Source organism: Canis lupus, chromosome 3, assembly GCF_011100685.1.
Source record: "Canis lupus familiaris isolate Mischka breed German Shepherd chromosome 3, alternate assembly UU_Cfam_GSD_1.0, whole genome shotgun sequence".
In the NCBI taxonomy this organism is placed as follows: Eukaryota; Metazoa; Chordata; class Mammalia; order Carnivora; family Canidae; genus Canis; species Canis lupus.
In genome coordinates this window covers 52,772,326-52,786,007 of record NC_049224.1, presented here as the reverse complement: position 1 = coordinate 52,786,007, position 13,682 = coordinate 52,772,326, and the positions used below count along the sequence as shown (strand labels likewise).

Genomic DNA, 13,682 nt, shown 5'->3' with positions numbered 1-13,682 from the left:
ATTAGTTCTCCAATGTTTTCTTTTTTTCCAATGTTTTCAAATACTCTTCAAAGATATCAGATACCCACAATATCAGAAATTAACATAAACATGGGTTTATGGCTCATCCATCAACTATTCTTTTTTTTTTTTTTTTTAACAGTTCTTATTCATAGTAGGAACTATGCTATGTTTGGCACATTTAAGTTTTCCCACCCTTAACAAATTACAACCCTCCCTGCCTCCGGCCAATTTACCCAAAACCAAAAAAGTTTTTGTTTTCTATCTTACCTCTAGCATTAGTAATCCTATGATCTCGGATGCTACTTCTTTCTGCAAATCCCCTGATTCCACCAAGTGAATACCACAAATGTATATCTTAAGTCTCCTAAGAGCTCCAGCTTCCTCAGAGCAGGGGGAACCTTATTGTTTTAAACGAATGGTACAGAAACAAAGAAAGAAGAAAAGAAGAAGTCTTATAAAGTTGAAGGGCAAATAGGAAAAGCGAACAGCATTATAGTTTAATATAGAAGTAGAATTATCAAACTACTGATTGCTATAGTGTTTAGAACAGCAAAATTTAGGAGCTTTACAAAAGTACTTAAATTAGATAACTCAAATGTCATCTTTTCTTCCTCTATCTATATCATTAATTTTTATTTATATCATTAAATTTTTAACATAAGCTTATAGTACAAAAGGGGAAATACCTTCTAAGATACCTCAGAGCCTTTTTGGGTCCAGTAACACAAATTAAATGTCTTTACATATTCCACTTCAAAACATCATCACTGAGTAATGTCAGCAGGAATGGCAGAATAATAATGACCTCAGAAAATCCTTTCCTCCATAAAAGCAGTAAGAAAACTGACAGAAATAATGAAAACTATCAAAAACAACAATCCTAAGAGAGGAGAGTGGTTATCTGATTTCCAGAATTCTCACAAAATATCACAAGAGGGGGCACCTGGGTGGTTCAGTGGTTGAGCATCTGCCTTTGGTTCAGGTCGTGATCTGGGATCCTAGGACTGAGTCCCATATTGGGCAGCCTGCGAGGAGCCTGCTTCCCTCTCTGCCTATGTCTCTGCCTCTCTCTCTGTCTCTCATGAAAAAATAAATAAAATCTTTAAAAAAAAAATGTCCCAAGAGTATGGCCCGTAAACAGGAAAAAGGAAAAATCAATAGAAAACTGTCCCTGACAGAGCTTAGATGCTAGTTTACAAGATTTTAAATCAGCTGTTTTCAGTATGTTCAAAGAAGAGGAGGAAACCATGCCTAAAGAACTAAAGGAAATATAAGAACAATATCTCACCAAGTAGAGAATATCAACAGAGACAGAAATTATAAATAAGTAGGGACGTCTGGGTGGTTCAGTCAATTGAGCATTTAATTCTTTTTTTTTTTTTTTTTTTTTTGAGCATTTAATTCTTGATTTCAGCCCAAGTTATGATCTCAGGGTCATGAGCTTGAGCCCCACTCCAGGCTCTGAACTCAGCATGGACTCTGCTTGAGTTTCTCTCCTTGCCCCTCCCCCCACTCATGCATACATGTATGCACATGCATGCATGCTCTGTCAAATCTTTAAAAAAAGAGAAATTGTAAATAAATAAATTAATTAAAATTCCGGAATAAAAAAAAATAATTGATCTGAAAAACCTATGATAAGGTCTCAATAGGAGATCTGACCTGATGGAAGAAAGGACCAGAGAACTTAAAGATAGGGCAACTGGGATTATCATCTGAGGGACAGAAAGTGAAGAAAAATGAACAGAGCCTCAAAGTCCTGTGGGCTATCATCATGAATGCTAACACAGACACAATGAAAATCCAGAAAAGGAAAGAAAGAAAGGGGTAAAAAGAAGAAATCATCAGCAGCCTTTGAGGAGGGGCTCCTTTGGCAACCCCCGGTGCCAGGGCTTGTGCCTGAACCTTTTTCCCTGCAGCCACTAGGCAGCTTTTTAACCATCCCGGAGCCCTTTCCCAAAACGTGGGCCAAATGGAGACAATAAAGCTTTTTGCAGAAGAAAAAAAAAAAAAAAGGAGAAGAAAGAAGAAGAAGAAGAAGAAGAAGAAGAAGAAGAAGAAGAAGAAGAAGGAAGAAAGAAGAAAGAAGAAAGAAGAAAGAAGAAGAAGAAGAAGAAGAAGAAATAATCATGGCCAAAAACTTCCCAATTTTAATGAATGCTAATTTACAAATTTAAGAAACTCAATAAATTCCAATGATAAACACAAGAGAAGTACACTTAGACATACCATAGCAAACAGTCAAAATCAGAGACACCTCATCATAGCAAAAGCCATATATGAAAAATCCACAACTAACACCATATCCAATTACTAAAGATTGAAAGCATTTCCATAAAACATGAAAACTATAAGGATGCCTACTCTTATCACTTCTATTCAACACAGTATTAAAATTCTAGATAGACTAATTATTGTATTTAGGGCCACTGAACTGTATACTTAAAAAAGGTCAAATACAGAATCTTAAAAGCAATAAGAGAGAAGCAAGTCATCTGGAAAAGAGATAGTCAATATAATTAACGGCCAATTTCTCAAAAACAACAACAGAAGCAACAAAACACCTCCCTGTCCCCCCCCCCCACAACATGGAAAGGCAGAAAAAAACATAGTAACATAGTCAAAATGCTGAAAGAAGGACTATCAACCAAGAATTCTACAACCAGAAAAAATGTCCTTCAAAAATGAAGGAGAAATTAAGACATTCCCAGATAAACAACAGAAAGAAAGAATTTGCTGCTAGAAGACTTACCCTACTGCCAAAGGGAATCCTTCAGGCTGAAATGAAAGAATACTAGAAGTAACGTGACTCCACATGAAATAGCACCAGTACAGGTACTACATAGGAAAATACAAAAGGCAATAGAAATGTACTTCTTATTTGTAAATAGTTTTTCTCCTAGCTAATTTATAAGATCTGCATAAAGTAGTAATTATAAATCTGTGCTGATGGGCATAAATGTGTAAAGATGTCATTTGTATGACAATAACAACACAAAAGAGGGAGGAAGAGAAAGAAGCTACATACAGAACAAAGTACTATAAACTATTAAAACTAAGCTAGTATTAATCTGAACTAGACTGTTATTTAATAAATAGTATATTAGAAAATAGTACACTAGAAAATATTTAAACAGAACAGTTTTTTTAAAAAGGATTTTATTTATTTATTATTTTTAAAAAATTTTTATTTATTTATGATAGTCACACAGAGAGAGAGAGAGAGAGAGAGGCAGAGACACAGGCAGAGGGAGAAGCAGCTCCCTCTGGGGAGCCTGATATGGGACTCGATCCTGGACCCCAGGATCATGCCCTGAGTCAAAGGCAGATGTTGAACCATTGAACTACCCAGGTATCCCCAAAACACATAAATTTTAAAAATACATAAGACAAAAAAAGCAGAGGAACTTGGCTAACTCAGTTGCAGAGCATGCAACTCTTGATCTCAGGATGTAAGGCTGAGCCCCACAGTGGGTGTAAAGATTACTTAAAAAAAACAAAAACAAACACACCACTTAAAAAAAGACATAAAGAGTAAAATGGCAGATGTAAACCCTACCTTATCAATAACTACAATAAGGTGATTAGACATTCTAACCAAAAGACAGAGATTGGCAGAATAAATTTTTTAAAAATTCAGTTATATGCTGTTAACCAGAGACACAATTTAGACTCAAAGGTATACAGTTTGAAAGTTAAGGGACAGAGAAAGATTTACCAGTCAAGCAGTAACCAAAGAGTTAGATTGGCTATATACATATTAGAAAAAAGTAGACTTTAAGACAAAAATTACTACTGGAGACAAAGGACATTTTATAATGATTAAAAGATCATCAAGGTATGTACAATTACAAATATATAAGTACTTAACAAAAGAGCTCCAAAATACACAAAGTAAAAACCAACAGAACTGAAGAAATAGACAATTCAACAATAATTAAAGACTTCAATATCCTGCTTTCAATAATGGATAGAACAATTAGAAGATCAACAAGGACACACACATAAACAACACACTAGATCTAACATATCTATAGAACACTACACCTAGGGCACTCGGGTGGCCCAGTAGTTGAGCATCTGCCTTTGGCTCAGGTCATGATCTCAGGGTCCTGGGATTGAGTCCCACATCAGGCTCTCTGCAGGGAGTCTGCTTCTCCCTCTGCCTATGTTTCTGCCTCTCTCTCTCTGTGTCTTCTCATGAATAAATAAATAAAATCTTAAAAAAAAAAAGCCTACTGCATTTCTATACATTAGTAATGAACAATCAGATGATTAAATTAAGAAATCCCATTTACAATATAATAAAAAATAGAACATTTAGGAAGAAATTTAAGAAAAGTATAAGAGTTGTATTCTGAAGATTATAAATATTACTGAGAAATAAAGAGAACCTAAGTAAATGGAAAGACATTCCATATTCATGTAATCAAAGACTTATGCTAAAATAGCAATACTTCTCAAATTCATACACAGACCCAACACAATCTCTGCTAAAACTCCAGCTTTTCTTTTTCAGGAACTGATAAGCTAATCTTAAAATTCATATGGAAACACAAGGGACCCTGAATATCCAAAATAATCCTGAAAAAAGAAAAACAAAGTTGGAGGACTCAAACTTCCCAGTTTTAAAACGTACTACGAAGTTACAGTGATTAATAGCATGGTCTTGCCATAAGGAGCCACATAGAGTAAGGGACTAGCACTCTGAGTCTAGACACAAACCCTCACATTAATGGGCAATTGATTTTCAGTTAAGGGGCTACTGAAAACAAGAAAGGATGAAGTTGGATTCCTACCTCACACCATACACCAAAATAAACTTAAAATGGATCAAAGATCTAACTGTAAGAGGTAAGCCTAGAAAACTTTGAAGAGAAAATAGAAGTTTAAATCTTCATGACTTTGGATTAAGCAATCGTTCCTTAAATAAAACACCCAATGCACAAGCTACAAAAAACAAAACAAAAAAAGGACATCAAAAAACTTTGCACTTCAAAGCATACTATCAAAAAAGTGAAAAAACAACCCAGAACGGGATAAAATTTTTGCAAATCATATATTTAATAAGGGACATATATCTAGAATATATAAGAAATGATTATAACTCGATAATAAAAAGACAATCCAATTTTTAAAAGTGCAAATGATCTGAGTAGACAGTTCTCCAAAGAAGATACACAAATGGCCAGTAGGCACATGAAACGATGCTCAACATCATTAGCCATCAGGGAAATGCTTATCAAAACCACAGTGAGATACCACTTCATCTTCCCTAGTATGGACTGCAATGAAAAAGACAGCCAGTAACAAATGTTGACAAGGTTACAGAGAAATCATCATCCTCATTCAGTGCTGATAGGAACATAATATAGAAGTCACTGAGATATTCCAAATCATGAAACCCCAACGCTCACTTGCCCCCTGTTAAGCACAGATTAAATACTCAATGTTGCTGTTCTCTACCATTTTAAAAGCACAAGTAAACCAAAGTGGATTTTAAGATGTGCGTCCTTTATGGGCCCCCAAACCAGCAATACAATCTCAGGTACCCACTTGAACCTCCTTCAGTAAAATTATTTCAATCCACAAGACAAGAGACTGCTGCTGTAGTTGATTTTGTAAAATCCTGAAAACATAGGAAAGCTTCATTCAAACAGTAAAAAAAAAAGTAGCAGTATATGCACCCAACCCAGGGGGGTAGAAGTGGCATTTATTATTACCTTTGAAGATGGCTCGCAGGAGTGCTCCGGCAGCTTTTCCTTTCACTGCCTGATTCTGAAGGAGATTAGCCAACTGCAATCAAAAAAGGAAAAAGCTACAAGTCTCTGGCAACAATTTCTCTACTCCAATGACTTAAATTCCCAATGTGAGTCATCTGTCAGGTTCATACCCTTCAGAGACTTCAAGTATCACAAATAACATTGATTTAGATAGAGCAGAGTAGATTTTTTTTGTTTTGTTTTTGTTTTTATTTTTTTTTAGCAAGGTGGATCTTAACATGATGCAGGGCTGTCAGACTGAAATTTATTCCTATCTTCATTCTGTAATTGTCTAAGTACAACAGAACTTGCTAAAGAGAGAAAAGAGAAGAGTGAAAGAATGTTTTCAAATAGATCAGTCTTGGGATCCCTGCGTGGCTCAGCGGTTTAGCGCCTGCCTTCGGCCTAGGGTGTGATCCTGGAGTCCCAGGATCGAGTCCCGCATCGGGCTCCCTGCATGGAGCCTGCTTGTGTCTCTGCCTCTCTCTTTGTGTGTGTCTCTCATGAATTAAAAAAAAAAAAAAAAAAAAAAAAAAAAGATCAGTCTTGCTCCTTATGTAGAGAATGGCTTGTGTGGGGGGGGTTTAAGAGTGAAATAGGGATATGTTAGGAGACTGCTACACTGTTCAAAAGTGATAGTGGTATAGCCCAGACAGCAGGGGAGATGCTACTGGTTGAACTGTGCCCCCTCACCCAAATTCACGTTAGAGTTCTAACTCCCAGGACCCCAGAATATGACCTTATTTGAAAAGAGGGCTGTTGCAAATGTAATTAGTTAGGTTGAGGTCATTAAGGTTGGTGCTAATACAACTATCCTTATAAAAGGGGGAATCTTGGACAGAGAGACACATGTATAACAAGTGTGCCATGTGAAAATGAAGGCAGAGATCAGGGTGATAGAAGTTAAGGACGTTAACTTCTATCTTCTTCTAAGAAGTTAAAGATAGCCAGCAAACCCCTGGAAGCTAGGTTTCTCACAGACTCAAAGAAACCAACACTACGAGCACTTCGATTTTGGACTTTGAGTCTCCAGAACTCTAAAAATAAATTTTGTTTAAACTACTGTTTGTAGCGCTTTTGTAATCGGCAGCCCTGGCAAACTAATAAAGATGATGAGATAGACTGAAGATGTATTTGAGAGCTCAAATCAATAGGACTTTGCTGTGCTCTGAATGTTTATGTTCTCCACCCTCTTCCCATTGGTATGTTGGTATCCTAATGCCTGATGCGATAATATTTGGAGATAATTAGGTCAGGAGGGTAGAACTCCCATGAATGGGCCCACCGAGCTTCCTATCTCCTTCCACTGTGAGGATAGAAGATGAAGTCTGCAACCCAGAAGGGAGCCTTCATCTGACCATACTGGCACTCTCATCTCGGACTTCCAGCCTACAGAACCAGGAAAAATAAATGTTCCTCATTTACAAGCTACCCTGTCTGCCATAGTTTCTTATAACAGCCTGAATGGACTAAGATGGACTTCCTCATGGGTGAGCAGTGAAAAGAGGGTGTGATGAAGAAACAGAAATCAAGAAGGATTCTAACATTTCTAGCTTAAGCAACTAACTGGGTGAATGGTGGCATGAGCCATTGACATGGTGAAAATTAGGTATTTAGCATCTAAATCACCCAGAGTTTGTTAAAACGAATTGCAAGGTACCACGAATTGCAAGGTACCAGTTTCTGATGCGGGGCTCAGAGCTACTTCTTAGTTCAAGTGGAAATGCCAAGTAGTTAACAGGATAATGCCACAATGAAGCTTGAAAAGAAAGAGTTCAATGAGACATACAAGATCATTCAGAGAAAGATGTAAAAAGAGAACCACCAATATTCAGGGATTTAAAAGGAGCAGCAGCCAATAAACACTGAGAAGTAAGGTTGTCAATATCCAGAGAAATGAAGTGTCACAGAAGCCAAGACTAATAAAACGTGAATTTGTTCTCTTCCACAACTACATCTGCCTGGTCTTTTGGACTGGAGTCCATCTCCCCCTTCCTAAATACATAATAAGGAAGTACCTGACTGCTTCACCTGAAACCTCCAACAGAATAGTCAGCCCTTGACACAGCCCTCAGAGAAGGGGAGTTCTCAACAGACTTAACCATCTTAAGTCTCAACCAATCTTTAAAAAAAAAAATCCTACTTAAAAAGTTCATGGTTTATTTGTATTTCTCCCTTCAATCCCCTGCCCAGGGCTGAGGGCACAGAGTCAAATACTTGGATTAGTTCCTTTTTTTTCCTCTTCCTCCCCACCTTCAGTATGGTTATAGAATTCTTCCTGAGTTTCTTTATTATAAGGATACACAGATACACGTATGCTTTATTTCCTTCTTTCTTATGTAAAAGGTAGAATAATACACATTTTTCATCTTAAGTTAATAATATCTCCTGGAAATCAAAATCAGTCCAGAGTGAACTTCATTCTTTTTCACAGATTCAAAGAATAACTGTGTGCATAATATAACTTCGTATTGCTGGAAGGCCATCTTTAGGGTATTCCTAGAAGTGGAGTGAGTGGGCTGAGGGGAAATGCAGTTTTGTTAAATAGCATCAAATTCTAATCACGGTCTTACTATTTCTGCATTCCTACCAGCACTGTATGAGTGACTGTTACCCCAGTCTCACCAAGAATGTATAGAGGTGTTCATTTCTTTTCCTAGTCTGACAGGAAAGAAATAGTAGCTGTTTCATTTTATTTTTTATTTATTTTTTTAAAGATTTTATTTATTTATTCATGAGAGACACAGAGAGAGGCAGAGACACAAGCAGAGGGAGAAGCAGGCTCCATGCAGGGAGCCTTACGCAGGACTCAATCCCAGGTCTCCAGGATCAGGCCCTGGGGTGAAGGTGGTGCTAAACCGCTGAGCCACATGGGCTGCCCTCTTTTTAAAAAAAAAAAAAAAAAAAAAAAAAAAAAAAAAAGATTTTACTTATTTACTTGACAGAGAGACTGAGAGAGCATAGGCTGGGGAAGCACCAGAGGGAGAGGGAGAAGCAGGTTCCCCAGTAAGCAGGGAGCCCCATGTGGGGCTTGATCCCAGGACCCTAGAATGACCTCAGTAGAAGGCAAGCACTCAACTGATTGAGCCACTTAGGCACCCTTCTACCTTGCTTCTTGTAGATGGTTTGATCACAGATTCTTTCTGGTTTTCTAGGAATACTAGTAGGACATCTGCAAAGACAGATGACTTTATATCTTTTTTCCTATTCTTCTGCCTTTGTTTTCTCTAGGTTAACTGCACTGGCTAACACACCAGGACAATGTTGAACAGTAGTGGAGACAGTAGGCATGCTGCCTGGTTCTTGGTCTCAGTGGTCTCATTACCATGCCTCTAGGGTTTCCCATTAAAATGCTGACTTCAGGGATGCCTGGGTGGTTCAGCGGTTTCACACCGCCTTCGGCCCAGGGCCTGATCCTGGAGACCCGGGATTGAGTCCCATGTCAGGCTCCCTGCATGGAGCCTGTTTCTCCCTCTGCCTGTGTCTCTGCCTCTCTCTCTCTCTCTCTCTCTCTGTGTGTCTCATGAATAAATAAATAAAATCTTAAAAAAAAAAGTACAGTAATTTGTTTATATATACACAGTTGCACAAATGTTTAAATGTCATATAGCTGTATATAAACGTTGCCTATTTGTTGTCTATCTCTCTTCCTTTCCCCCATTTCTTTACATCTGAGTTGTTATTAACTAACCTTGTCTCCTAAGAACAGTTAGGGGTAGACCAAGTGGCAGAATAATTTTTTTAAATGTCCTTTGAATTTGTCATCATCCTTGACATTCGCTTTTAGCAGAACGTGCTTCCTAATACTTACATCATTATCTTTCAGGCTTTGAAGAAATTCCTGCAGTCGGTCTGCTGTTTTTTCTGCTGCCAGAGATATTATTTTCTGGTCCATCGTTGCACATATCAGGGAACTGTAAGGGAAAGTGTCAGAACTGGATGAAACTTCCAGCAGTAAACAAGCCTGTTTTCCTTCCCTACTTGTTAACTGAGTATTTCATACATATTATAGACCATGTACACATCAGGTACTCATTAGGCTAAGGATTACTAACTAGTATGAGTAGGTGATTCTTTTCTAAACCAAAATAATCTGGCATTTCCATATTAGAAATCTGCCCTCTAGACAAGTAGTTCCATAATTTTTGCCCCCATTTTAAATATTTTTTAGCATCTACCTAGCACACTACCTAGACAAAGCTGCCACTTAATAGTGTATCAAAAAATAATTATTTCATTTATTTTTAAAGATTTTATTTACTTATTCATGAGAGACACAGAGAGAGAGAGAGACAGAGAGAGGAAGAGACACAGGCAGAGAGAGAAGGAGGCTCCATGAAGGGAGCCCGATGTGGGATTCGATCCTGGGACTCCAGGATCATGCCCTGGACTGAGGACGGCACTAAACCGCCGAGCCACCCGGGCTGCCGTCAAATAATAATTATAAGCATATACACAAGAATATGTATCACAAGCACATAATAAAGTGATATTTGATAAAGTAACATATCAACAACACTGTAAATACAAAGTGCCAATTAAATGGCATAAAACAAATGAGAAGTTAATAAGACTAATGACATAAATGTGTGCCCAGAGGTCAAAAAGGCTTCTTAGCAGGGAGCTTGAACTGGAACTTAGAGATTAAATTTAGATAGTCAAGACAACCAGGTGGTGTACTTAATATGCTACCAGGAAGGAAAATGTCATGAACAAAGGCCTTTGTAGGAGAATTTGAAAGACCTATTAAGAGAAAATGAGGTATAGAAGTGTGAAGTTCAAGTATGGAAGTAATGAGTAGGAAGGCTAGAAAGATAGGCTGGGAATAAACCATGTAAAATCTTTTTTTTTTTTTTTTAAGATTTTATTTTTAAGTAATCTCTACACCCAACAGGGGCTCAAACTCAGAACCCCAAGATCAAGAGTTGCATGCTAAACCTACTGAACAAGCCAGATGCCCCTAAACTGTGCAAGATTTTAATGCCAGATTAAGAGATTTCGATTTTAATCTGTAAATAATAGCAACCAAAATTTCTGGACCAAAAAAGAATCTGCCTCATTCAATTTCTGCCTGTTTCAGACTGAACAAAGTGTTTGAGCAAACAATCTAGCACTAACACCTTGATTAAAGTGGGGAGAGAGTAAGGACAAAGAACAGAGACTAGGAAGTTAATCAGGGCTATTTTAGTGATGGACTCAAAGGCCCATATTAGGGTGGTGATTCTGGGGCATGTAAAGGAGATGAAATAAACTTATACCAAGAGGCAGGATTTAGTGCACAGCTATTATGCACTAAATTATGGGAAGGGGGAAATGCAGACTGGTGCAAAGACCTACTCCCCCTCCTGTATTTCTTCCTGTTTCCCATCCCCATGAAGTGTACCATTCTCCGCCCAGCTACTGAAACTAGACACCTAGACAACATTCTTAACAATTTCACCTTCATCCTTCCCATCCACTACAAGTCCTGGCAATGTTACCTCCTAGACATCTCTCAAATCTACTTCTCAGATCCACTACTGCCACATCACTCCAAAGCCACCGTCACCTCTCACCTGAACTACTACAAAAGCTTCCTAACCTGTCCCCCACACAGCAACTAATCTTTTTGAAATACAGACCAGATTATGTGGCTTAAACTCCCTCCACCTCCATTCCATCCTCACCCTAAAATTCTTCCGAGCCTTTCCACTGCTCTACCAGTGCAATATCCAAAAGTTAGGATAATGAAGTCCTGCAGGGTCTGGCCTACACCTAAATCCCCTTCATCGCTATACTCCCCAGCCACAGTGAATTGCTTTCAGGAACCTCCAAGTTCTCCTGCCATAGGTCCTTACACTTGACTTTTGGTCTGGAACCTTTATACATACCCCTCCTTTCATTCCCTGCCCCTCAATTCCTACAAATCCTTCAGATCTCAGCTCAATCTACACTTCCCCCAGAAACTCAGTCTAGGTTAACTATGCCCTGCGTTTGGATTTATTTATTTAGACAGGAAGAGAGTGAACAAGCAAGCAAGGGGAGAGGGAGAGAATCTCAAGCTGACTCCCCGCTGAGCCCTACCAGGGGCTCCATCTTACAACATGAGATCCAGACCTGAGAAAAAAAATCAAGAACCCAAAGCCTGACGGAGCTACCCAGGTGCCCCTAAATGCTCTCCTGTTATATCAAGACAACAGTCATTTCTCTTACCATCTGTACACCTTTATCATGCCATTTGTAATTACTAGATTAAGGACCATCTCCCAATGGACTATAAAGTCCATGGCTGGGGGGAGGGGGAGCATGTCTGGTTTTGTTTATTACCATGAACCTCCACTACCCTTTTCTCTTTTTTAAAAAGATTTTATTTATTTGGGAGGGAGAGAGAGAGAACACGGGCACAAGAAGGGGAAGCTGCAGGCAGAGGGAGAAAGGGAGAAGCAGGCTCTCCACTGAGCAGGGAGCCCCACTGGGGCTCGATCCCAGGGTCCTGGGATCACGACCTGTGCAGAAGGCAGACGCTTAACTGGCTGAGCCACCCAGGCGCCCCTGAACCTCCACTATTTAATCACAGTACCTCTCTAGTAATAGGTGCCCCATAAATATTTGCTGAGCAAACGAATTACTGAAGTCCCTACAATGAAATGTCAAGCCCCTTGGCCCAGCCCTTTACATTCATTAATTCGATCCTCATACCAACCCTATGAAGGAGGGGTTATTACCCCAACTTAGATGAAGAGCTTTCAGGATTTGGGGAGATTAAATAATTTCTCCGAGGGTTGGAATCTGGCCCGCAGTGGCAGAGGCAGAAATGAAACTCAGGTCTGTCTGGCTCCAGACCCCCAAATCCCATGCTCTTAGTACCCCCCCCCCCGCCCCCGGCAGGGCCTCGGCGGGGAGGATTGAGAAAATGCAGAGAGACGTGCAGCCAGAAGGAGAACATGCTGAAAACTAGCGATAGCAGCAGGTGCATCTGCTAAATTCGGCGGAAAACCAGAGCTGAGGAATCCCCAGGCGGCGGCGAAGCGCCGCAGCGCGCGCACTACCCCGCCCAGAGGCGCTGAGACCAGCGCGGCTCCCGGACCAGCAACGCGCGGGTTTTCGCGCCGCCCCCATCCCCCACCCCCACCCCCAGCAATATGTAAACACAAACTCGGAAGCAAGGCGGCCGGCGATAGCCAAGGAAGGGAGACACGGTGACACGTCCCAGCCCCGGGAGCTGAGCCCCGACGGAGAAAATAACCTAACAGGAGAGCGGAAAGTGCAGCACGCCCGGGAAGCCGAGGGGCGCGGCGGGAGACAGGCCGGAGGAAACTCCAGAACGCCGGCTGCAAACGACAGCCCTCCAGCCCTCCAGTCCTCCCAGCCCCGCGGCCTCCCACCCCGGCGCCGAGTCCCTGCACCCGCGCAGCCAGCGAAGCCCCTCCGCACGGTCCCCTCGGCCTCACCACAACAAAGTTCCAAAAGCCCGCGCTACCGCACGCAGCCGCGCTTCCGTCACGGGACACGACAGGCCCCGCCTCCCGCCGCTTAGTTCCGCTGCCCAGGCGCATGCGCGTGGGGTGTACCATTAAAGCACAAGGGGCAGGGAGTCCTCGGACGTTCCCACTCGCAGTCGCGGGGAGGCGCAGCAGGCAAACTCGCATTCGGGACTGCGGAGAGCGTGCGCAGTGTGGCTGGAACGTTGCGGTTTTTTTTTGTTTTTTGTTTTTTTTTAAATTTATGATAGTCACAGAGAGAGAGAGAGGGGGGGGGGGGCAGAGAGAGAAGCAGGCTCCATGCACCGGGAGCCCGACGTGGGATTCGATCCCGGGTCTCCAGGATCGCGCCCTGGGCCAAAGGCAGGCGCCAAACCGCTGCGCCACCCAGGGATCCCTGTTGTGTTTTTTTTTTTTTTTTTTTTTTTAAGATTTTATTTATTTATGAGACACACAC

The 13,682-nt window shown here is 40.7% G+C and overlaps 1 protein-coding gene across 6 annotated transcripts in view; it reads right to left on the bottom strand.

Moving 5' to 3' along the window:
• Positions 1 to 13,272, bottom strand: part of FANCI (FA complementation group I) — a 74,839-nt gene extending 61,567 nt beyond the window's left edge. For 5 of the 6 annotated variants that reach the window (XM_038532820.1, XM_038532822.1, XM_038532824.1 and 2 more), the window contains exons 1-4: positions 13,196 to 13,272; positions 9,577 to 9,679; positions 5,727 to 5,799; positions 271 to 401 (exon numbers count right to left, since the gene is read on the bottom strand). In XM_038532820.1, coding sequence (XP_038388748.1) covers positions 271 to 401; positions 5,727 to 5,799; positions 9,577 to 9,660 — 288 coding nt within the window. In that variant the 5' untranslated portion in view covers positions 9,661 to 9,679; positions 13,196 to 13,272. Of the gene's footprint in view, positions 1 to 270; positions 402 to 5,726; positions 5,800 to 9,576; positions 9,680 to 12,900; positions 12,920 to 13,195 lie in introns of those variants that run through there. The other variant, XM_038532821.1, reaches the window with a different exon arrangement.
• Between the last annotated feature and the right edge of the window lie 410 nt (positions 13,273 to 13,682).